This window comes from Scyliorhinus canicula, chromosome 13, assembly GCF_902713615.1.
Source record: "Scyliorhinus canicula chromosome 13, sScyCan1.1, whole genome shotgun sequence".
Classification (NCBI taxonomy): domain Eukaryota; kingdom Metazoa; phylum Chordata; class Chondrichthyes; order Carcharhiniformes; family Scyliorhinidae; genus Scyliorhinus; species Scyliorhinus canicula.
Genome location: NC_052158.1, coordinates 117,381,090 through 117,406,832, shown reverse-complemented (window position 1 = coordinate 117,406,832; position 25,743 = coordinate 117,381,090). Strand labels below are relative to the sequence as shown.

General features: G+C 43.0%; 1 protein-coding gene across 3 annotated transcripts in view; it reads left to right on the top strand.

The window, feature by feature from the left end:
• dis3l2 (DIS3 like 3'-5' exoribonuclease 2) overlaps positions 1 to 25,743 on the top strand; it is a 413,639-nt gene that overhangs the window by 96,284 nt on the left and 291,612 nt on the right. For all 3 annotated transcript variants that reach the window (XM_038817596.1, XM_038817597.1, XM_038817598.1), the window contains 2 exons: positions 1,321 to 1,374; positions 16,373 to 16,474. In XM_038817596.1, the coding sequence (XP_038673524.1) occupies positions 1,321 to 1,374; positions 16,373 to 16,474 (156 nt within the window). The remainder of the gene's footprint in view (positions 1 to 1,320; positions 1,375 to 16,372; positions 16,475 to 25,743) is intronic.

Sequence of the window (25,743 nt, the reverse complement as noted above, 5' to 3'; positions counted from 1 at the left end):
CGTGTCTCTGACGCTGAAAAAGCATTTGATAGGATTGAGTGGAGCTATCTTTTTTGCGGCTCTGGAAAAGTTTGGACTGGGTCCTGGGTTAGTTTCATGGGTGTGACTTGTATGGAGCTCCATCTGCTAGTGCGCGCACTAACACCACGAGTTCTGGGTCATTATGGCTACATAGGGAGACAAGGCAATTGTGTCCTATGTCTCCTGTTCTGTTGCATTGGCAATCGAGCCATTGGCTATTCCTTTGAGGGCCTCTGGCAAATTGGGCGGCAAGGTAGCGCCATGGCTAGCACTGTTGCTTCACAGTGGCAGAGACCTGTGTTCGATTCTGGCTTGGGTCACTGTCTTTGCAGAGTCAGCACGTACTCCAGTGTCTGCGTGAGTTTCCTCTGGGTGCTCGGTTTCCTCCCACAAGTCCCGAAAGACGTGCTTGATGGGGAATTGGACATTCTAATTTCTCCCTCATTGTACCTAAACAGGTACTGAGGTGTGGCGACTAGGGGCTTGTCACAGTAACTTCATTGCAGTGTTAATGTAAGTCTACTTGTGACACTAATAAAGATTATTATTATTGTTAGTATTTGACCACGCACTAGTCCAGGGTGTTATAATAGTATTACTCTGGTCAGGTCCTGATATTCTAAAACCATGTTTCCCCCCACCTTGGGAAAACCACAATACATCATGTATATTCCATGTTTAGTCAAATGTAATTCCAGGGTGTTGTTTGTCATCTTAACAATGCACCAAGCAGCTTTTTGATTTTTGGAACGCATCAACCTTTCATCGATGATTTCAAAACATGTAAAATTTACCAAAGATCAATTGTGAATTTTTATGTGTATATTGATTACATGTAGTTTCATAATGTCCTAAGCCTTTAGGAAGCTGCCCTTGGTTCTATAGTGAAAGGTGTTCATGTTGGAAAGTAATTCATAATATTTCTGAAATGGCTACAGTATTTTTAAGAGAAGGACTGACTTGTATTTACAAAGTACTTTACATAATCTCAGGACATTCTTAAGTGCTTTACAGCCAATGAAGTGAAGTCACTGTAGTAACATTGAGGCACTTCAGTGAAAGGAAAATGCCATTTTCGAAAACATTTAATTCACTCCATATTTAATTAAGTTTCACTGTTACTTGGTAAATACCAATATTTTAACATTCTTTATTTTTATAGATTTTTGAAAATTATATGCCAGTTTGCTGGTTTGCGTTAAAGTGGAGGAGTTACGTGAGGCAGTCAATGTTGAATATGATTCAAAATGCTATGGTTTGAAAAATTAATATCTGCACTTTTTCCAATGACATTTACAGGGCCCACTGAGAATAAATCCGAAAAACTACCATGAAGCCTTTCTTCCTTCTCCTGTAAGTAAAAATGATGTATTTTGTATGTTGAAGCTAGTTTTGGCAAAGTACTTCCTTCCTCTTGTCCAGGGCACTTTTAGGCCAATGCTGTGGTATCATATCTTTATACTCGAAGAAGTAAATTTTGAATTTGTTTGCAGTATTGCATGAAAGAGACTGTTTTGTGATTTCACGATATGCTATACTTGCCCAATAAAGCTGAGTAGCAACAGAAATTATGCAAAATATGTCATGGATTGAGATCTATGTAAATAAATTTTTTTAAATGGCTTAATTTACATATTTTGTTACAATCACTGGTAATATTTTCATATATTGCTCTAAAATCTGTAAAACGTTCTAATTTTAAGTATTTTATCCACTTCTGACTAGCATATCGAGTCTGTCACTTGTCTCGTTGTTGTACTATTTGTTCATCAATTTAAATATGGCTTTAGGTATGCATTATATACAGAATATGCTGGAAATAGCAGGCCTGAAGTATCTGTGCAGAGAAATAGAGTTCACTTTTCAGGTTGATGCTGATCTTTCATCAGAACTTGAGGAAAAATAGAAATGTAACATGGTTTGAGCAACTGAAAGGGTGGAGCCACCGGGTGGGGGGTGGCGGAGGAAGTACAAAAGGCAAGATCTGCGATTAGGTGGGAGGGCAGGAGAGATTAAATGGTGTAATGGTGATGGATGAAGTAAAGAAAGAAAAATATGTCCAGATTTGGTGTGTATGGTTGGATAGCAGTTGTCTTCATGCAAAGTGATGGAATAAAAATAGAAATGCGAAAAACTGAACCAGCAGAAAAATTTAATAAAATGGAGGCAGAGGTTAAGAATCAATTTTTTTGAACCTGATGTTGAGCCCAGAACGCTGTAGAATGAATGCTGTGTCGAAATTTGTGGTGCTGTCCTGCAAGCTTGAGTTAAACTTAATTGAAATGTTGTAGCAAACCAATGACAGAAAGGTCAGAGTGGGAACAAGGTCAGAAATTGAAATGACAAGTGAGAGGAAGCTCGGTTATGCTTGTGGACTGAATGGAGGTGTTCTGCAAAGCGGTCTCGCAGTCTGCATTTGTCTCGATGTAGAGGAAACCACATTGTGAACAGCAAATACAGAATACAAAATTGAAAGAAGCACAAGTAAATTACTGTTTTTAGTCGAAGGATTGTTTTGGGTCCCGGGATGGTGAGATGGGAGGAGGTAAAGGGACAAATGTTACATCTCCTGTGCTTGCATGATGAGGTGGATAGGGTTCTTGGAGGTGATCAGGATGTCACTGAGGGAACAGAATGTTGAAAGAAAAGGGCTGGGGAAGATGTGTTTGGTGGTGGAATCATGCCGGAGTTGGCAGGATGGGAGGAGAATGAACTGTTGAATGTGGATGCTGATGGAAGATGAGGATGAGGGGACCTTTGTGGTTCTGGGAGGGAGAGAAAGGGGTGAGAACAGTAGTGTGTGAAATTGATCTGACAAGGTGGAGGGCACTTTCAACTGCACTGGGGAGGGTTTTCTCCGTTCAAGAAAAAGGAAGACTAGTTTTAAAAATCACTTTTTCGAAGGGATCATTTTATTACATCTTAATCATATTTTAATATTTTAAACGATAAAATATTAAAGCATGCCGCTGTTCAGAGAGACTTGGGTGTGCTAGTGCATGAGTCACAGAAGGTTGGTTTACAAGTGCAACAGGTGATTAAGAAGGCAAATGGAATTTTGTCCTTCATTGCTAGAGGGATGGAGTTTAAGACTAGGGAGGTTATGTTGCAATTGTATAAGGTGTTAGTGCGGCCACACCTGGAGTATTGTGTTCAGTTTTGGTCTCCTTACTTGAGAAAGGACGTACTGGCGCTGGAGGGTGTGCAGAGGAGATTCACTAGGTTAATCCCAGAGCTGAAGGGGTTGGATTATGAGGAGAGGTTGAGTAGACTGGGACTGTACTCGTTGGAATTTAGAAGGATGAGGGGGGACCTTATAGAAACATTTAAAATTATGAAGGGAATAGATAGGATAGATGCGGGCAGGTTGTTTCCACTGGCGGGTGACAGCAGAACTAGGGGGCATAGCCTCAAAATAAGGGGAAGTAGATTTAGGACTGAGTTTAGGAGGAACTTCTTCACCCAAAGGGTTGTGAATCTATGGAATTCCTTGCCCAGTGAAGCAGTTGAGGCTCCTTCATTACATGTTTTTAAGGCAAAGATAGATAGTTTTTTGAAGAATAAAGGGATTAAGGGTTATGGTGTTCGGGCCGGAAAATGGAGCTGAGTCCACAAAAGATCAGCCATGATCTAATTGAATGGCGGAGCAGGCTCGAGGGGCCAGATGGCCTACTCCTGCTCCTAGTTCTTATGTTCTTATGTTCTTATATCTGGAGAAAGTCAGAAATCAATGATTATACCTCAGAACCCAATGGAAAACATGGATGACAAAATGGTGGAGAATAATTTCACAAACAGGGCTGTTACCTGGATGCAATGTGACCCCAGCAGGGTAGCACAGTGGTTAGCACTGTTGCTTCACAGCGCCAGGGTCCCAGGTTTGATTCCTGGCTTGCATCACTATCTTTGTGGATTCTGCACTTTCTCCCCGTGTCCGCGTGGTTTTCCTTCGGGTTTCCTTCCACAAATCCCGAAAGTCGCACTGTTAGGTAAATTGGACATTCTGAATTCTCTGTCAGTGTACCCGAACAGGTGCCGTAGTATGGCAACTAGGGGATTGTCACAGTAACTTCATTACTGAAGTAACTAGGAAGTGTAACCAACTCCTCACAGAACGCGTGGTTCGGTTGGAGCAGCAGTTGGATGCACTTAGGAGCATGCAAGTGTCGGAAAGCGTCATAGATAGGAGTTATACCTAAGTGGTATAGTGGTCACACCTAAGGTGCAGACAGACAAATGGGTGTCCGCTAGAAAGGGCAGCCAGTCAGTGCAGGAATCCCCTGTAGCTGTCCCCCTCTCTTACGGGTATACTGTTTTGGATGCGGGTATAGCCGAACAGGGGAAAACAACAGCAGCCAGAACAGTGGCACCACAACTGGCTCTGTTACTCAGCAGGGGAGGGCAAAGTGCAGGAGAGCGATAGTTTTAGGGAACTCTATAGTAAGGGGAATAGATAGACGCTTCTGTGGATGTGAAAGAGACTCCAGGATGGTGTGTTGCTTCCCTGGTGCAGGGTCAAGAACACAGGACATCCCGAAGGGAAATGAGGGTGAAGAGCCAGAGGTCGTAATACACGCAGGTACTAATGACATAGGCAGGAAGAGTGATGAGGTCCTGCAGAAGGAGTTCGGGGAGTTAGGCAGTAAGCTAAGAAGCAGGATCTCTAGCGTTGTAACCTCAGGATTACTCCCTGTAACACGTGCCAGTGAGGTTCGTAATAGGAGGATAGTGCAGCTGAACATGTGGCTAAACCGGTGGTGTAGGAGGGAGGGTTTCAGATTTCTGGACCATTTGGGTCTCTTCCAGGGCAGATGGGACCTGTACAAGAAGGATGGGTTGCATGTAAACTCGAGGGGAACCAATATCCTGGCTGGGAGGTTTGCTAGAGTCACTTGGGTGGATTTAAACTAGTATGGCAAGGGGGTGGGAACCAGAGCGTTAGTTTAGAAGGACAGTATCACCCTCAGGCAGAGTAAAAAAGGTGACAAGTGTGAAAAAGGAGATGGTCAATGCAGGACTGAGGGTATTGTACCTTAATGCGAGCAGTATACGGAACGGTAAATGAATTTGTTGCACACATTGAAAAATTGGCTGGTACGATGTTGTGGGCATCACAGATGTGGCTGCCAGGGGATCAGGGCTGGGATGTAAATATCCAAGGATTGTCCTATCGAAATATCCAAGGATGTGTGTCCTATCGAAAGGACAGGCAGATGGGCAAAGGGGGTGGAGTTGCATTGTTAGTAAGGAATGAAGTTAAATCGATAGCAAGGAGCGATATAGGATCAGCAGGTATAGAATCTCTGGGTAGAATTGAGAAATCGCAATAGTAAAAAGACCCTGGTTGGAGTTATGAACAGGCCCCCTAGCAGTAGTCAGGATGTGGGGCAGAAAATAAATCAGGAGGTAGAGAAAGCACGTAAAAAAGGCAATATCACAATAATCATGGGGGACTTCAATATGCACGTGGACTGGGAAAATCAGGTTGGTAGTGGATCTCAAGAAAAGGAATTTGTGGAATGTCTGAGAGATGGCTTTTTGGAGCAGCTTGTGACAGAGCCCATGAGGGAACAGGCAATTTTGGATTTGGTGATGTGTAATGAGGTAGACTTGATTAAGGTGAAGGAACCCTCAGGGAACAGTGATCACAATACAATAGCATTTATCCTGCCGTTTGAGAGGGAGAAGCTGGAATCAGATACAATGGTATTACAATTAAATAAGGGTAACTACAAAGATATGAGGGCGGAGCTGGCCAGAGTTGATTGGAAAAGGAGCCTAGCAGGGAAGACGGTGGAACAGCAAAGGCAGGAGCTTTTGGGGGTTATTCTGGAGGCACAACCGAAATTCATCCCAACGAGGAGGTAACATGTTAAGGGGAGGACAAGACATCCATGGTTGACGAGGGAAGTCAAGGACAGCATAAACGCAAAAGAAAAAGCATACAAAATGGCGAGGATTAGTGGGAAGCCAGTGAGCAGTGAGTTAAAAGTGAGCAGAGGACAACTGAAAAAGCAATGGGGGGGTGGGGGTGGAAGAAGGTGAAATATGAGTGCAAGTTAGCTAGTAATATAAAAGAAGATGGGAAGAGTTTTTTTTCAATGTATAAAAGGTAAGAGAGGCAAAAATAGAGATTAGACCACTAGGAAATGTGGCTGGAGAAGTAATAGGAAACCAAGAAATGGCGGAGGAACTGAATAGTTACTTTGCATTATTCTTCACGGTGGAAGACACCAGCGGGATGCTAGAATTCCGTAAGAATCGGGGCAGAGGTGAGTGCAGTGGCATCAATAAGGAGAAGGTTCTGGGGAAACTGAAACGTCTGAAGGTGGATAAGTCACCAGGACCAGATGGACTACACCCAGGGTTCTAAAAGAGATAGCTGAGGAGATTGTAGAGGCATTGGTGGTGATCTTTCAGGAATCACTAGAGGAAGGAAGGGTCCCAGAGGCCTGGAAAGTGGCTAATGTAACACCGTTGTTTAAGAAGGGAGGGAGGCAGAAGACAGGAAATTATAGGCTGGTTAGCCTGACTTCGGTCATTGGTAAGATTTTAGAGTCCATTATTAAAGATGAGATCGCGAAGTACTTGGAAGTGCATGGTAAAATAGGGTTGAGTCAGCAAGGCTTTGTCAAAGGGAGGTCATGTCTGACAAATCTGTTAGAGGAGGTAAATTGAGGAGGTAAATGCAATGTAGCATTCATGTTGAGAGGGCTAGAACACAAGACCAGGGATGTACTTCTGGGGCTGGAGAAGGCTCTGATCAGACCACATTTGGAGTATTGTGAGCAGTTTTGGGTCCCATATCTAAGGAAGGATGTGCCGGCCTTGGAAAGGGTCCAGAGGAGGTTCATATGAATGATTCCTAGGATGAAGACCTTGTCGTATGAGGAACGGTTGTGGACTCAGGGTCTGTGCTCCTTGTTTAGAAGGATGAGGGGGGACATTATTGAAATTTACAGGATACTGTGAGACCTGGATAGAGTGGGCGTGGAGAGGATGTTTCCACTTGTAGGAAAAAACTAGAAGCAGAGGAATTTGTTCAGCCAGAGGTTGGTGAATCGGATTGGATTGTATTGGATTTGTTTATTTTCACGTGTACCAAGGTACAGTGAAAAGTATTTTTCTGTGAGCAGCTCAACAGATCGTTAAGTACATGGGAAGAAAAGGGAATAAAAGAAAATACATCTGTGGAATTCTTTGCAGTAGAAAGTTGCAAAGAAAGCTGGAGGCCATACCACTGAGTGTCTTTAAGATAGAGATAGATAGGTTCTTGATTAATAAGGGGATCAGGGGTTATGGGGAGAAGGCAGGAGAATGGTGATGAGAAAAATATCAGCCATGATTGAGTGGCGGAGCAGATTCGATGGGCTGAGTGGCCTAACTCTTCTCCTATGTTTTATAGCCTTAAGGTCTTATTGCAGTGGTAATGTAAGCCTACTTGTGACAATAATGAAGGTTATTATTATTAAAGAATCGAGGGCAAAAATAAGCCATGCCCCACACACTGGTTGTGGCAGTTCAAACATTTCAGTCTGTCGCCAACACCAAGTCCTTCCCAAATATAAAGGACCAAATAAATTTATCTTGCAGATAGAAATCATTCAGTCCATTGTGTCTGTGCCAACTTTAACAAAGAATCATCATAAGTAATCCACTGCTGCATTCTCTCCAAACAGTCCTGTGTTTCCTTATACTTCTATATTTACCCAATTTTTGCTTAAAAGATGCAGTGGTTTCACATCCTTTCCTGTGGCCAACCAGTCTTAACAGCTCTCCGAGATTAATCCATATGTTTCTAAATACTCATTAATTTTATCTTTAATTTTGAAGTTTAAAGCCCTGATTTTAAGGGGTGGGTTTTGAGTCAGATTGCCATTTATACTCCATTGATTTTTTTTCCTTGGTATTTACGTCAACACCAGGTAACCTTGGGTAAAATCTGGGCGTAAGAATTTTCCCATGACTAAAGTCCTCTGAATTACCTGGTTCATCTTTCGCTGTCTTCCTGTGCAGTGATATTACACTGACAAATGATCTGTCCCGTGGCACAATTTGCATATACTGAGAATTGAAAACATGACTTAAACTATCGCACCATGTTTCTGAAGATATAGAGACTAGTCAATGAGAAGAAAAGCAGAGCAACAATACATGAGTTTCTTGTGAATAGTCTTTTAAAAAATGGATGTTTATTCAACTATTTTCATTTTATACATAATACAAAAAGAAAACAACACAATCAATCCAAGTAAAAGCCCCCCACTCCCATCGACAACCTCCCCCTCAGACCCTAGCCCCCAAAATACTGCCCCCCCCCCCCCCCAAGCAAGCAATTAATGGTAACCAACTCTTTGAAATACACAATAAACGTCTGTCAACTTTGGTAAAACCAGTCAATTGCTTCCCTCCTGGTGGACTTGACTTTCTCAAGATCTCCCAGCCACACTGAGACACCGAGTGGAGAAGTTGACCTCCATTCCATCAGCACTCATCTCCGGGCAATTAGCGAGCTGAAGGCCAGGACATCTGCCCTTGCGCTCGACTGCAGCTCCAGTGAGGCAGACACCCAGCCAGGATGAGTCGGCTCTTTGTGGAGGAGGACAAGTGCAACCGCCGCGCTTCGGTACGGCCAATCATGTGCATATGCTCTGGTCATGCCCCAAGCTTGTCTGTTTCTGGATCTCCTTCTTTAGCACCATGTCGGCAATTCTGAAATTTGAGCAGGAACCTTGTTCCTTGATGGCCATATTTTGGGTGTCTGCCTTTACCGCAAGCAAATACCCCCATTCTGCCCTGTCGAATGCCTTTTCGGCATCAAATGCAACAATATCTTTGATTCTGGCCCCTCTGACCGGGGCAACACCACGTTTAACAACGACCACATATTAGATGACAATTGCTGGCCTTTAACAATACCAGTCTGATCCTTCCCAATAATTTGAAAGAGACATTGCTCCAACCTCCGTGCTAACACCATATCCAAGATCTTAACATCTACGTTCAATAAAAAAATAGGGCGGTACGACCCACATTCCATTGGGTGCTTATCATTCTTTGAAAGAAGTGGACACTTGCATCAGTGTCTTGGATAGGGAGTCCTGTGTTACTGAATCCTTGAACGTCTCCACTAATAATGGTACCAACTGTCCAGCAAACTTCTTATAAAATTCCACCCAGAACCCGTCCGATCCTAGGACCTTACCCATCTGCATTCGCCCTATAGCTGTCAAGATCTCTGCCACCAATGGCTCTTCCACCCAATCCCTCTCTCCTCCACCTTGGAATCCTCTAAGCCACCCAACATATCTGACCCCTCCTGCGGTGACTCCGACCTATAAAGATTCTTCTAGAACGCTTCAAATGCCCCATTGACTTTGTCTGCCGTGGACATCAGCCCGTCACCCGAGTCTCTAACCTGAATAATCTCTTGGGAGGCTGCCTGTGCCTCAACTGGCAAGCCAAGAGATGACTGGCCTTCTGTCCATACTAGTACATATACCCCCCCCAAAACCACCCATGAGTGCTGCAACTGGCCCGCACTGCCGTATCTGTGGGTAATAGGTCAAACTGCATCTGCAACTTCTTCCTGCTAGCTAGTAGCTCTGGGATTGGGTCATTCAAGTTTCCACCATCTACCTCCAGGATTTAATGTACCAGCCTTTGTTGTTCTTCCCTTGCCTCCCTATCTGTTTGTGCTTTATGCGAGATTATCTCTCCTCTCACGACTGCTTTCAGGGCCTCCCACAGAACCGAACGCGAGACCATCTGATTCATATTACACACCACATATTTCTCTATTGCCCGTAATATCCTCTTCGACAGCCAACCTTCATGCTGGCCGCTGAACAGGGCCCCACTCTAATGCCAAATCTACCAGATGTGGAGCATAATCAGAGATAACTATCACGGAGTATTCCGCTTTTCCTCACCCCAAGCAAAAGAGACCTTCCCATCGTGAAAAGGTCAATCCACGAATATACTTGTTGTACTGAGGAGATAAAGGAGAATTCACTACTCCCAGGATGCATACCACCATGGATCTGCCCCTTCCATCTCCTTACTACCTTCCACGGGAATTCACTTCAGCAATTATCACAGTGGTCTACATTCCACCCCTGGCAAAAGTGAAGAAGCTACTGGACGAATTGTACAGAGCTATAAGTAACAATGAAACAGAACACCCAGAGGCCTTGTTCATCGTGGCCTGGGACTTTAACCAGACCAACCTCGAGTGTACTGCCAAAATTCCACCAACACATCTCTTGACCCACCAGGTGCACCAACACTCTCGACCACTGCTACACAAAAATCAAGGGTGCCTACCAATCCGACTGCACTTCAGAAAATAGACCGTAAGATGGTGCTCCTTCTCCCAGCATACAAGTAGAAACTTAAGTGGGAGAATCCAGTTAAGAAGGTAGTTTAGTGTTGGTCCGAGGCAACAGAAGAGCTCCTGCGTGATTGCTTGAAGTCAGTCACCTGGTCCATCCATAAGAACTCAGCGACCAATTTAAACGAGTATGTTTAGAAGGCTGAGAGGGGATCTTATTGAAACTGACACAATACTGCAATGCCTATATAGAGTGTACATGGAGAGCATGTTTCCACTTGCAGGGAAAACTAGAAGCCGAGGACTCAATCTCAGACTAAAGGGACGATCTTTTAAAACAGAGATGACGATGAATTTCTTCAGCCAGAGGGTGGTGAAACTGTGGAACTCTTTGCCGCAGAAGGTTGTGGAGGCCAAATCACTGAGTGTCTTTAAGACAGAGATAAATAGGTTCTTGATTGATAAGGGGATTATGGGGAGAAGGCAGGAGAATGGGGATGAGAAAAACAGAAGCCATGATTGAATGGTGGAGCAGACCCGATGGGCCGAGTGGCCTAATTCTGCACCTCTGTCTCATGGGCTTTATGTCGTATGTCATCACTTTATCAGCAAATGTGTAGAAGACTGTGTGCCAAAGAAAGTAGTACGTTCCCCAACTGGAAACCATGGCTTAATCGGGAGATTGACTCCCTACTGAATGCCAGGTTTGAGGCTTTCAAGTCATGTGACCCTGACCTATGCAAGAAATCCAGGAACGATCTCCGCAAAGTCTTCAAGGATGCTAAGAGACAATGTCAGACTAAGATAGAGTCACAGACGAACGTCGCGGATTATCGTCGGTTGTGGTAAGGCTTAACAACAGAACGGGCTGCAAAGCAAAGCCAAGTGGAATCTCCACAGCAGCACACCCCTCTCCGATGAACTCCATGCATTCTAAGTTCTGTTCGAGCAGTTCACATCAAACCATTGTCAACTGCCCCAGCAGCCCCGGACACACCCATACCCCTGTCACAGCTTCCGAAGTCAGATCACCCTTCTTGAAAGTGAACCAGCGGAAGGTGACGGTCCTGACGGGGTCCCTGATCGTGAACTCAGATCCTGCGTGGACCAGCTGCCAGATGTGTTCGCAGGCACCTTCAACCTTTTCCAATTCCGTTCCGAGGTCCCCACCTGCTTCAAGAAGGCCACCATCATACCGGTGCCAAAGAAGAATCGGGCACCATGCCTCAACAACCATCGTCCAGTGGCCTCGACAATGATTGTAATGAAGTGCGTTGAGAGGTTGGTTATGAGGCACTTCAACTTCATACTCCCTGAATGCTTTGGTCCACTGCAATTCGCATACCTCTACAACTGGTCCACAGCATCTCGCTGGCCCTACACTCTCCCTGGAGCATCTTGACAACAAGGATTCCTATATCGGACTCCTATTTATTGACTACAGCTCCGCCTTCAACACCATAATCGCAGCCAAGCTCATATCAAAGCTCCAAACTCTAGGACTTGGTCCCTCTCTCTGCAAATGGACCCTCGACTTTCTGACTCATAGACCACAATTAGTAAGGATAAACAACAACAACTCCTCCACGATAGTTCTCAATACCGGGTCTCCGCAAGGCTACGTCCTTACCCCCCTAATATACTCCCTATACACACACAACTATGTGGCAAAATTTGGCTCCAACTCCATCTACAAGTTTGCTGACAACACGACCGTGGGTCGGATCTCAAACAACTATGAGTCAGAGTATAGGAGGGAGATAGAGAACTAGTGAACTGGTGTAGCGACAACAATCTCTCCCTCAATGTCAGCCGAGGTGGAGATGCATGACAGCTTCAAATTCCTATGTGTGCATGTCATCAACAATCTGTCCTGGTCCACCCACATTGATGCTATAACCCAAGAATGCACAACAGCACCTATACGTTTTTCAGGAAACTGAGGAAATTTGGCATGTCCAGATTGACTCTTACCAACTTTTACAAATGCACCATAGAAAGCATCCTATCTGGCTGCATCTCAGCCTGGTATGGTAAATGCTCGGCCCAAGACCGTAAGAAACTACAGAGAGTCGTGAACACCGCCCAGTCCATCTCACAAATCTGCCTCCCATCTATTGAATCTGTCTACACCTCCCGCTGCCTTTGGAAAGCGGGCATCATAATCAGCTATTCCAACCAGCTATTCACTCTCCCAACTCTTTCCATCAGGCAGGAGAACAGAAGTCTGAGAACACGCACTAACAGATTCAAAAACAGCTTCCCACTGTTACCAGACTACTAAATGACCCTCTTGTTGATTGATTTGATCTCATCACACATCTCTACTGAGTAGTCCTACACTCCTGTGTACTTCACCCGATGCCTGTGTCTACGTATTTACGTTGTGTATTTATGTTTGCCCTATGTATTTTCTTTTCACATGTGGAATGATCTGCCTGAACTGTATGCAGAGTAACACTTTTTACTGTACCTCGGTACACGTGACAATAAACAAATCCAATCCAAAATACTCGCTAGCTTCACTGGGTGCCCATACCCAGTAATGTTCCTCGTGACTAGTCTGATGGGGTGGGGGTGGTCTCACCCCCTCTATCCTCAGGTCAGCCATTTCTACCATGAGGGATTATTCAGCCGCGCCCCCAATCTTCCCATTCCCGAATACCAGAGCCGACCCAAAATGGCCACCAGCCCCACCCTTAAAATGAGACGAAAATTAACCGTTGGTCACTGTCAACAATCTACATTTCGCCTATGGCTGCAAAGAAATAGCCAAAACCAAAGCCTTTAAACTTTGTAACTCTTCAATTTGGACCATAAATTATTGGTATTACTCGGGCCCTCCGGCAATCCCACGATCCTGAGGTTCTGCCTGCTCAACCGGTTCCCGGTTCTCCAGATTGTCGACCTTAGCCCTCAGGCCCTTATTCCTCTCCCCCACCAACAGCAGCTCAGCTTCCAGTGAGGATATTTGGTTGTTGTGTTGCGACAAAGTCTCGTCTACCCATTTCTCCATGCTCCCACACCATATCCGAGGTCTTTCCCAATGCCTCTCTTATCGGGCCCAGCACATCTTCCAGAGACCTTTTGAGGGTCTCCATCGTCTCCCTCCCTTGCATCTCAAAATGCATGCCAAAATGTGCTACCATTACCTATGTAAGCTTATCCACTGTAATAGGTGTGGCCTCATCCGACGAGATTGCCTCCGCCGCCTTTGCTCCCCATAGACTTTGCAACATCTCCGTCTCCTCTGAAGGGCTGCCACTCGTACTCTTCTTTCCAAAGCTTTTTTTTGTGTTCTTTGCCATCCTCTCACAAAGAACTATTACGTGGGCCAGTTCTGTCCACAAATTACCCCTGGGAACCAGGCTAAAAGGACTAAAAAACGAGGACTCTGGGAGGAGCTACCTCTACATGCCACAACCTGGAAGTCCCCTTTTGAATAGTCTTAGCATTGGTATTGGCAAAGAGTGTAGTATCAAATTCGCACAAACTTTTTAACAAACAACCATTAGTATAACCTAAGTTGAAAAAGGTGTCTGTGGGGTTGGTGTTGATATAGGAGCAGTAGTAGGAAAAGAAGTATTATTGTACTTCAAATTCATGCTGGGCGAGTCAGGTTAAGCTCAAGTAGGAAGCAGTGAAGATCAAACTGTATTGAAGAGAACTGAATATCTCGTCAGAACGTTTTAAAGAATGAGAGATTGGTTTCATGGAAAATGTGATTTCTGAAGAGAATTTAAAAAAAGTACTTGTACAATCATAAGCCAAACATTGCAGCATAAATGTTGCAAGGAGTTGTTTTAGTTTAACAGTCTTAATGCAGATTTTCTTTGGCTCGCCCAGATTAGGGTATACTGTCACTTTTCTGTGGTTCCCTAATTTAAAAAAAGTAAAATTATTTAGAATAATTATGCTGTTACAAATTTGGGATTGTCATCGTTCTCAACTTCATCAGTGTCCGTCACAACCCTGTGCAGATTTCAGCTTCTAGCATCACCCAACATGTCTGTCACAATTTTTATTTTGCTCCATTTATTTTTTAAGTGATATTTTTATGCTTTGTATTTTCTGTTTGGCTGTCTGTGAGAATTCTTTGAAGCAATACTTGGACAGCTTGATAATATAACTTTTTGCTAGTAATCTCTCTTTAAAAATGCTACAAGCAGTTGTACGGTGAGAAAGTTCAATTTCTTGCTGCAGAGATCATTGAACCTCTCAGCGAGGTTTTCTTTGAAGTCAGCAGCAAGTGCTATTTCTTTACTGTTGATTGCATAATCCAGGCAGAACATCTTGGTTTAGGAGTGCCTTCTCACAGATTCCTAAGCAATTCACTGTATGTTCGGATAAGCAGTGTTAAAATGTAAAATGGTCAACAAATTCTCAATTTTCTGTTCTGCAGCTATATACATGAAGCATCAGCTGATGCTACAAATTTGATGAAGCATTAAAGAATTGTTCCAAGAACAACTATTTTCCTTTATTACATGTATTATTCTAACCTGTCAAGGCCAGTAGGCCTCTTCCCAATTTATTTTGGGACATTTACACGCCTGGCACTGCTGCTGTTATTAACAAACTGCCAAAGTAATTGCAGCAATCCAAGCACATCTCCCCTACAGAACAGCATTAATCAGAAGGAGAAAACTAATCCCAATCTTTTGGTGAATGCATATACACTAACAAATGCAAATCTTTTCCTTGACCCCATGCCGCCCCCCCCCCCCCCCAACTTTTCAATTAGAAACAAATAAACACCATAGTGTAGTTCACATAATCAATGCTTCATCAAAGTATACTCAGCTGACTTAAATGTGACTGAATCCAGGTCCTCGAATTTAGTTCTGGGAGAAGAGCTTGGTACTGTCTCCCAGTAGAAATGGATCAAGCTTACGGAGTTGCCATTTTGGCTTCCTTTCCTTTCACCACCACTTTTTAGTTAAATGTAAAAATGACTAGTTCTAATATCCTCTTTCACACTTAAAAAGTAAAGTGGACCAGCTTGTATCACCTACATCAAATAGTTATAATGGGTCAAAATCCTGGAACTCCCTCCCTAACAGCGCTGTGGATATACCTACATCTCAGGGACTGCAGCTGTTCCAAGAATGCAGCTCACCACCATGTTCGTGAGGGCAACTAAGGGTGGACAATGCATGTGGACTAGTCAGCGATGCCCACATCCCATAAATTAATTTTTAAAAGATGCATTGAATAGTTCTGTGCAGGTATGAAATTAATTTTTCCCATTGTGCACAGTACAAATATTCTAGTTGGCCCCTTTAGTTCGTGAATTATAAGGAAACTGGCCTTTCAAGTGGTGAAACCCATCATCCTCAGTCAGAAAATTTTGAATTTACATATGAGTATCCTAGTGAATATAGTAATTATGTTTTTCTCACTTGTGTTACTCCTTGGTAGTTTAGGAATATTACAGAAGGATAAAGTTCATTCTTCTTGGACCAACTTGTATGGCATTTCTCTAGAGGCCAGCTGTAAAGAAGCTACTTGAAAGAAGTTTCATGCTTTTTTATGGTATCAAGGGATTGATGAGTGATTCAGTTGTATTATTCTCCAGACCTGTTTGAAGTTTTGCGGATATAGCATATTTCCTACTTTGGTGTAATGACTGAGGAAATGAGAAAGAACGGTGAAATGCTTCTCATAGATGGTGTTTTTCTTTGTTTGACATGATTCGGTATACCTGTTGTGTTTTACAGCATGATGCTGTTTCATGATTTTTTAAAAAGTCCTCCAACAAGACAATTCAAATAAGATTGTGTACACAGACGAAAGAACTAGCTGCACAGTGCACAAACGTCTTAGTGGTTGTAGCCATAGATCATTTCTCTCATAATTTGATAACATTTCTGTGCATCCTATATCTAGGCAGGGGTTGAAGTCTGTGAAAGTACAGTGAACGTCATGTTCAAGGCAGCTAATTTAATATTCTTTGACATCATCTAGGCAATACGGGATGCGTTTGTCGTTAATTCTGTTAAATATTTTTTCTTTCAGGATGGAAGCAGAGATATTTTTATCGATGGTATCATTTCTCGGAATAGAGCTTTGAATGGTGATGTGGTGGTGGTAAAACTCCTGCCCAAGGAGAAATGGAAGGTAACGTTTCAGATTTGAAATGAGAAAACAGTATTTTTCTTCCTTCTCCCCCATACCCACCAGAAGAAAAATCTGAATATAGAAATTCTGACTAGGAATTAGACATCATACAGGACTGAATTTAATACATGCGACCAGGGTCTCACCTGCTGGCTGGAGAGCCAATGAGACCTGCATCACTGATGTTGGGCCTTCACTCGGGGTATGAAAACCATTCCACCCACCTGAAAGTTTCTGGCCAGTGAGAGGACAGCAGCTGTCCATTGCAGGCAGCAGCAGTGGGAGCACTGCCAACTGCAGTGGGAGAAGTGGCAACCTAAGTGGGAATTCACCCACCAGTGGCCCAGGAACAGCAAAGAACCCCAGGGCATAGATGATAGATGGATGGGGGTCGTGAGCAGGTGTCGCAGGGAGATTGATGTGGAAGGTGATCAGCAGCAGGCGATTTTAGTAGCTCCCTCTCTTCCCAATGCCAGATCCCTCTTATCAGGAGTGAAATGTTTGACAATGAGGAACCCACCCTCCCAGGTGTCCACAAGCGAACCTGACAGGGTTTTGTTTCTTGGGTGCCCCGTGTAGCAAGTCCACCACCCGCTGCCGGTTCAGTATCAGTGGTGGCATGATCCCACCCAAGACATAATTGGGGGCAGAGGTCGGATATTGGCCACCAACTTGCACTGTCCTGCCCGAATAAATGTGGTGTCCCCCCCCCCCCCCCCTCCCCCCCCCAAACCTGCCTCCCGGGTGGGCATTAAGTTCCATAAATAACTGTTTACTTAACTGATAACTGTTAAAGTTTTTAAGCTCATGGTTAATATATTCTACGCAGTCAGGTGCTATTACTTTCAGGCTATTGTGCATCTCTGTCATCTTCATTAATCTGTGGTTGGAAATTTGATGTCTTTTATTGATTTTCATGGAAAGCAGGAATTTGACCTATAAGATGGTATTGGATTTGTTATAATTTTCCTATTACTATCACTAAAAGGATTGTTAAATGTATGCCTGCACTAAGTTCACCTTTCAGTTGTGTTTTACTTGAGATTTTAACTGGATTTTATTGATAGTAGCAGAAGTTTTGCCCTTTGAACCTGCTCTGCCACTCACTAAAATGATGGCTGATTGACTACTTCAATTCAATCTCCCTTCACTGTCCCCATATTCCTTGATTCTTTGTTTCCAATAATTTTGACACCTCCACCTTGAATGTACTCAATGACTGCACATCCACAGCTCTCGGGTTGGGAATTTCAATTCTTTGGGTGAAGAAATTTGTTCTCATTCCAGTCCCAAGTGGTTGACCCCATTGTTTTAAGACTGGCGCTGAGTTCTCTTAAACTACAGGGAATATCCTCCTAACATTAAATGCCTAATGCTGCAATAAGCGATCACCTCTCTTTCTTCTAAATTTACAGAACAAATGCCAAATTAACTTAAGCTCTCCTCCTTATGCAATTCCCTCAGCCCAGGAATCAATCTAATTAATTGTTGCTGCACCCCCTCTAAATCAATTATATGCTTCCTCAGGGAAAGTGACCAAAACTGTACATAATACTCCAGGTGTGGTTTCACTCGAGCCCAGCATAATTGCACTAAGACTGCTTATCCTTGCACTCCCGATAACGAAGGCTAATATACTAGTTGCCTTGTTAACTGCTTACTGGACATGTATGCTCTCTTTCTGAGAGTTTTGTTCAAGGGCAATTAATTCCTTCGAAGTACCAGCATTTCTGTGTCTCACCATGTAAAAATATACTGCTTTCATATTTTTCCTACAAAAGTAGATAACTTTGTATTTCTCCATGCTATATTCCATTTGTCATGCCTACTCTTGCCTACATATTTCACCGTAAACATTCCTTTTAACACCGTAAGACATAGAGCAGACGTAGGCTGTTCAGTCCATCGAGTCTGTTCCGCCATTCAATCATGGCTGATACGTTTCTCATCCCCATTCTCCTGCCTTCTCCCCATAAACCTTGATCCTCTTATTAATTAAGAACCTATCTATCTCTCTCTTAAAGACATTCAATGATTTGACCCCACAGCCTTCTGCGGCAAAGGGTTCCACAGATTCCACACCCTCTGGCTGAAGAAAATCCTCCTCATCTGTTTTAAAGGATCGTCCCTGCAGTCTGAGGCTGTGCCCTTGGGTTCTAGTTTCTCCTACTAGTTGAAACATCCTCTCCACGTTCATTCTATCTGTAAGTTTCAATGAGATCTCCTCTCCTTCTAGACTCGAGTACAGACCCAAAGTCTTCAACCGTTCCTCATATGATAAGTCCTTCATTCCGGGGATTATTCTTGTGAACCTCCTTTGGACCCTCTCCTTTGGGGTCCAAAACTGCTCACAATATTCCAAATGGGTCTGACCAGAGCCTTATATAGCTTCCACTGTACATTCCTGCTCTTGTATTCTAGTTCTCTTGACATGAATGCTAACATTGTATTTGTTTTCCTAACTGCCAACTGAACTGTTTAGAAAATAGTCTATGCCTCTATTTTTCCAACTAAAGTGCACAAACGTACTTATCTACATTTTATTCCATCTGCCACTTCTTTGCTCAGTCTGCTAGCTGTCCAGGCCCTTCATAGAATCATAGAATTTACAGCGGCGAAGGAGATCATTCGGCACATCGAGTCTGCACTGGCCCTTGGAAAGAGGACCCTACTCAAGCCCACAGCTCCACCCTATCCCCGTACCCCAGTAACCCCACCTAACCTTTTTTGGACTCTAAGGACAATTTATCATGGCCAATCCACCTAACCTGCACATCTTTGGTCTGTGGGAGGAAACCGGAGCACCCGGAGGAAACCCACGCAGACACTGGGAGAACGTACAGACTCCTTACAGACAGTGATCCAAGCCGGGAAACGAACCTGGGACCCTGGAGCTGTGAAGGAACTGTGCTAACTACTGTGCTACTGTGCTGCATTTTGTGCTCCATGCTGTCCTTCTGCCCTTCTGGAGCCTCTCAGCTTCCTCAACACAACCTGTCCATAATTTTGTATCATCTGTAAATTTAGCAATAATGTCCTCAGTTTCTTCTTCCAGATCGTCAATGTATATCATGGAAACTGTGGTCCCAACACTGACTCCTGCGCAGCACCACCAGTCACTGGCTGTCATCCTGCAAAGGACCCCTTTATCCTCACACTCTGTCAGTCAGCCAATCCTCCATCCTTGCCAGTGCCTATCTCTTAACACCATGTGCTGTTATCTCATTAAGCAATCTCCTGTACGGCACCTTGTCATAGGCCTTCTGGTAGTCCAAATCGATGACGCCCACTGGTTCTCCTTTGTCGAACTTCCTTGTTACCTCAAAGAATTCTAACCGATTTATTTGTCTGGCATAACCTCTCCTTGATGAATCCGTGCTGATTCAGTCCAATTTTACATGCACTTCTAAGTAATCCACAATCTCTACCTTAACAATAGACTCTAAAATCCTACCAACAACCGAAGTCAGGCTAAACGGCCTATAATTTCCTGTCTTCTGCCTCCCTCCCTTCTTAAACAGGAGTGTTACGTTAGCATTTTCCATTCCTCTGGGATGCTCCTTTCCTCCAGTGGTTCCTGAAAGATCACCTCCAATGTCTCCACAAGCTCCTCGGCTATCTCCTTCAGAAACCTGGGGTGTAGTCCATGTGGTCTGGGTGATTTATCCACCTTCAGACCTTTCAGTTTTCTCCTTGATGGCCACTTCACTCACCTCTGCCCCCTGACTCTCTTGAAGTTCTGGTCTTCCACTGTGACGACTGATGCAAAGGAGGGTTGAAGGGTAATGGAGAACGGAAAAGACGGTGGAGTTAAAGCCAGGATGTGATCACATAACTTCATTGCAGTGTATGCCTACTTGCGACACTAATAAAGATGATTATTATTATGATCAGCCATGATCGAATGGTGGAGTAGACTCAATGAGCCAAATGGCCTAATCCTGCTCCGATATCTTATGAATTTATGAAGTACCAGTTCCTCTGCCATTTCTTTGTTCCCTATTACTACTTCTCTTGCCTCATTTTCCAGTGGTCCAATGTCCATTCTTGCCTCTCACTTACCTTTTAGATTTCAAAAAAAGCTCTTTTATATTATTAGCTAGCTTACACTCGTCTTTCATCTTCTTCTTCTCTCTCTTCCCCCCCCCCCTTCTTATGCTATTATCCTCTGCTTGCTTTTAAAGACTTCCCAATCCTCTGGCTTCCCACTAATTCTCGCCACATTGTATGTGTTTTCCTTTAGTTTTAGGCTGTTGTCGACGTCCCTCGTCATCCATGGTTGCCTTGCCTTCCCCTTAGCATGTTTCCTCCTCCTCGGGATGAATTTCTGTTGTGCCTCCAGAATAACCCCCAAAAAGTCCTGCCATTGCTGTTCAACTGTGTTCTCTGCTGGGCTCCTTTTCCAGTAAATTCTGGCCAGTTCCTCCCTCATGTCTTTGTAGTTACCTTTATTCAATTGTAAAATTGTTACATCTGATTCCAGCTTATCCCCCTCAAACTGCACGGTGAATTCTATCATATTGTGGTCACTGCCTCTTAAGGGTTCCTTCACCTTCGGTTCCCTAATCATATCTGCCTCATCACACATCACCAAACCCAGAATTGTTAGTTCCCTAGTGGACTCTACCACAAGAAACCTAAGAAAAACATCTCGTATACATTCCACAAATTATTTTTCTTGGGATCCATTACCAACCTGATTTTCCCAGTCCAGCTGCTTATTGAAGTCCCCTATGATTAATATTGCCTTTTTCACATGCCTTTTCTATCTCCTGATTTATTTTCTGCCCCACATCATGGTTACTGCTAGGAGACCTGTACATAACTCCCATCAGGGCATTTTTCCTTTGCGATTCCTCAACTCTACCCACACAGATTCTATGCCGCTATATCACTTCTTGCTATTGATTAAAGTTAATTTCTTACTAACAATGCAACCCTCTTCCCATTTGCCTGTCCTTTCGATACAACACATATCCTTGGATATTTAGACCCCAGCCCTGATCTCTTGCAACCTCTTTACCTCCTTCTCACAGTTTAGTTTCCCTCCTAATTAGTATCACCAGCAAAGTTTGGTACATTAAACTTGACCCTTTCACCTAAATCAGATAAATAGATTGTAAATAGCTGAAGCCCCAGCACTGATTCTTGCAGTGGTTATCCTAGTCATTGCAACCTGCCAATCTGGAAGTGATCTGTTTTCTGTCCATTAACCAATCCTCAATGCATGTTCATATATTTCTCCCGATCTCATGAGTCCTAATTTTATAACCTCGTATTTGGCACATCAACAAATGCTTTTTGCAAATTATCACAGAGGGTCAATTTAAACGTCTTTGAATTCCCCACTCTAGCTGTCTGCAAACAGGAACAGTGGCATGTTTTCCCAACCTTTACATTTAGAAATGTTCCAATTCTCTTTAATGACTGGCATAGCGGTCTCGAGGTAAGATGAATATAAAAGGGTTGCAAGAGGGATTTTGAAATGTCTACCCCTTTGTACACTCGCAATAAATGGGGGCTATGGAAAAGAAGTGCATTTAGGGCATGACTACAATAAAAATACAAGTATTTGTCCAGAGTCTGGAATCAGAAGTCAACTGGAATGTTCCTTCTGAGGGGAGGTTGGCTGAGTGCAGAATGCTTTCTGGAGTGAGACTTGCATGGCAGGAGAAGGCAATTAGAATGAGTTAGATTGGAGGCACAAGTTCCGACGTTCCAGCAGTTTGTACGTTTGATGAGTGGCTGACCTCTTTCTACTGTCCTCAACTTGATAATAGGCAGCCTGGAGTTTTGTTCACTTAGGAAGTTGCACAACAGGAACTGCTGGAGTTTTGTTCCAACAGACGAGATCACAGTGCAGATTGGGTGGAGGTCATGTGCATACCTCCTCAGTATTGGTCACGGAGTGGGATTCTCCGGTCTCTCAACCACTTGTTTCTCAGTAGCGGAAGGTGGCACAATGATCGCTTGCAGCGGGATTCTCTGCACCTGCCACTGTCACTGCGAATTTCCGTTGACATCACCCCATGCCACCAGGAAACCCTCAGGCGGGGGTATGTTGGTGGCGGGATCAGAGAATCCTGCCACCAGATAATGACTGCCAGGTAGTATATTCCCAAGGCTAAAATTTAGCTATTTAATTGGATTCAGGATTCCTTTTGTTTTGGTGACCAAGGCAGCATAACTCTCCAGGCTGAAAGCATGTTAATTCCCCAGGGACTTACCCTCATCAAACCATAGCATATTAGCCAAGACTAAAAACCACATTCCTCTGGTCAATTTCACCTCCTGGCTCCCAGGCTCTGCAAAACAAAATCCTTGACTGCTGCAGTCAAACACACTAAACCCAGACTTGTAAGCCTTAAATTTCCCCAATATTTAGAAGCCAATATTCCTAAAATCTTCTTTTTGTTACAGTGTCCATTGTTACCTTGAAACTGCTGCAGTTATATTCTATTTTGAACAGCACAGAAAAATTGACTTTATAAAATAGACAAACTGATCAATGTATATATGTTTTTATCTTTCACACCTTGACTAAGACAAAATCCTTGTTAACTATGCTAGTTACAGCCTCAAAGTTCTAACAGATTTGTCAAGCACAATTTATCTTTCATAAATCTGACTGCCCAGTCATGATTTTCTAAATGCCCTGTTATCAAGTTCCCCATAATAGATTCTAGCATTTTTTCTACTGTTATCAGACCAACTGGCCTATATGTTCCCTCGTTTCTCTCTCCCTCCTTTCTTGAATAATAAATTTGCTAACTTTCCAATCCAGGGGGGTAATTTCAGAACCCAGGAAGCTCTGGAAGATCGAAACCAATTGTTATAATCCATTTCCAGACCCCAAGTTGTTGGTGAGATCCGGTGAGGGTTTTGTTTGAGATCAATGACATTTACTAAGCGAAAAGAGCCACACGACTCCATGAGTCTTGAACAAACAAAATTAACTTTGCACGTGCAGACTTCTCCCACCTGCACATGAATGTGAAGTCCAACGTTCGTCGGGACTTGAGTTCCTGACTTCGAAGATAAGTATGGGCTTCTTAACACAATGAACATGTGATCCTTTGTTCTTGGAACTGTGCTAATGTGACTCTCCTTGGTAACTTTTGAGGCTTAACCAGACTGATCTCAACCATGGTGTTGGATTTGACCCTGAAGTGAGTTTCCAACCACACGTCCACAGCACAGCAGCACCTACTTCCACAGCCATAACATTGTCCAGTTTAGTCTCTGCCTCAGCTCATCTACTGCTGAAACCCTCAACCAGGCCTTTGTTACCTCTGGACTTGACTGTTGCAATGCATTCCTAAGCGTCCAATGTACACCTTCGATTTAACTGTATCTAAAGCTCTGCCACCATTGTAACTTGCACCAATCTCATTTATCTTTCACCCTGTGCTTGCTGACCTACATTGGATTTAGTTTGAGCAACAGACTGATTTTCAAATCGCTCTATGGCCTCACCTCCATTTCTCTCTGTAATCTCTTCCAGACTCATCCCTCTAAAATCCCTCCATTTCTGCCTTGTGCACTTCACTTTTTATTACTCCAACTTAGATGGCTGTGCCTTCAGATATTAAGGCTTGAGGTTCTGGAATTCCCTCCCTAAACGTCTCTACTTTGCTTTCCTTTTAAGATGCTCCTTAAAACCTGTCTTTTTGACACAGCTTTTGGTCATCTACCCTAATACCTCCTTATGTTACTAGGTATTAGAATTTGCCTGATAATTTTTCTCTGAAGCACCTTGCCATGTTTTACCAAGTTAAATATAAATGCTTGATGCAGTATTTGTTGTTGCAGTAGTAATAATAAACTGGTTATAGTGATAGTAGTAGAAGTAAGCTGGAAGTTCATGGTAGAACCCAAAGGACAAGAGAAGTTGTCTGATTTTTGCTGGTCACCTCACCCCAAACACATAACTAAGATCATAAGCTTATCAGAGTATCGTTCCTGCTTCCCAATAGAGTGTATTTTTGTATTTCAAGCAGTATTTTTTACTTATTTTGTTCTTACAAATCAGTTCTGTGCTTGCTCTATTAAAAAAAAAATGCAACTTCAGAAATTTTCTACCACTCAGCCCTGAATCGTTACTTGTTTTGAAAATCAAAATTTGGTAACAGTCTCCTGAAAATTACTTTCAAAATTAGTTGAATTATTTGAAATATACCCAGTGAAGTGCACACTACAGAATATTGGTCAACATTAAGATTTAAACTGTTACCAGACTGCCTTGTAATACCTGAATTTAAAAAAATTGTATTCATAAATGATACATTATGTGGATTAGCAAAAAATGTGGTTTATTTTTTATAAAATCGATGATTGTCATGAAATGTCTCAGAACTAGTGTTTCTATGAAAATTAATTTTATGAACTGTCAAATTGTGTAGTTGGCCATTAACAATAGATGGATTAATGTCAGTCGCCTGAAACCTTTTTATGCTATTTGCTAGTTTTGGCTAGTTTCTCAGTCTTACAGTGCTAAATTAATTTCAAAGTTACAGAATGGCACAAAATTGTGACCTCCGAATTAAATACCATTTCAGAATATAGATTATATTTTTGTACAGCAGCGGGCAGAAAATATTATTAAAGGTCTGATAATACTAAAATTTGAAGTCCGGAGGTAATCAGCAGTCAGCCACCAAATAACTTTAAAAAGCCTTTTATTTACCGCGGGGCTGCAGCACAAGTGTAACTCAGAGTTACAGCAAGTGAAAAGCAATTTTTTCTTAGTTACAGTTGACTATATATTATTACAAAACCCCTCAAGCCTTTCAATCAATAGTCATACAATTAGCTCATTAAACCCCGCCTTCATGTAATCATTTCTTCCCATCATTAGTAATACAGTTAGCTCACAAGTTTCATAGTATAGCTATTCTTTATCGAATGTCCTGAGGAGTGAAATTCTCACAAACAGTTAGACTCCCACGGATAGTTCACAGGCTTTCCAGACAGCCAAGGCCGTGATAACGCCTTCTCACAGAAGCGATTCATTTTAAAATGCACGTACACATTTTTCACAAACTTGACATTTCATTTCCCATCAAGCTCTTATTTTTAACTTGACCAAACTCTCATTCCATTTCCCATTAAGCTCTGATTCTAACTGGAGCCAAACTCTCATTCCCCCCTTTTATCATTTCATAACTTCTAATCCATAGCCATTTGTCTCAGTCTTTCCCATTCTACCTGCACTTCTATCATTTTCCTCCTTCCCTCTGCATCTTCTTTCTCATCCATTAGGCTCACTC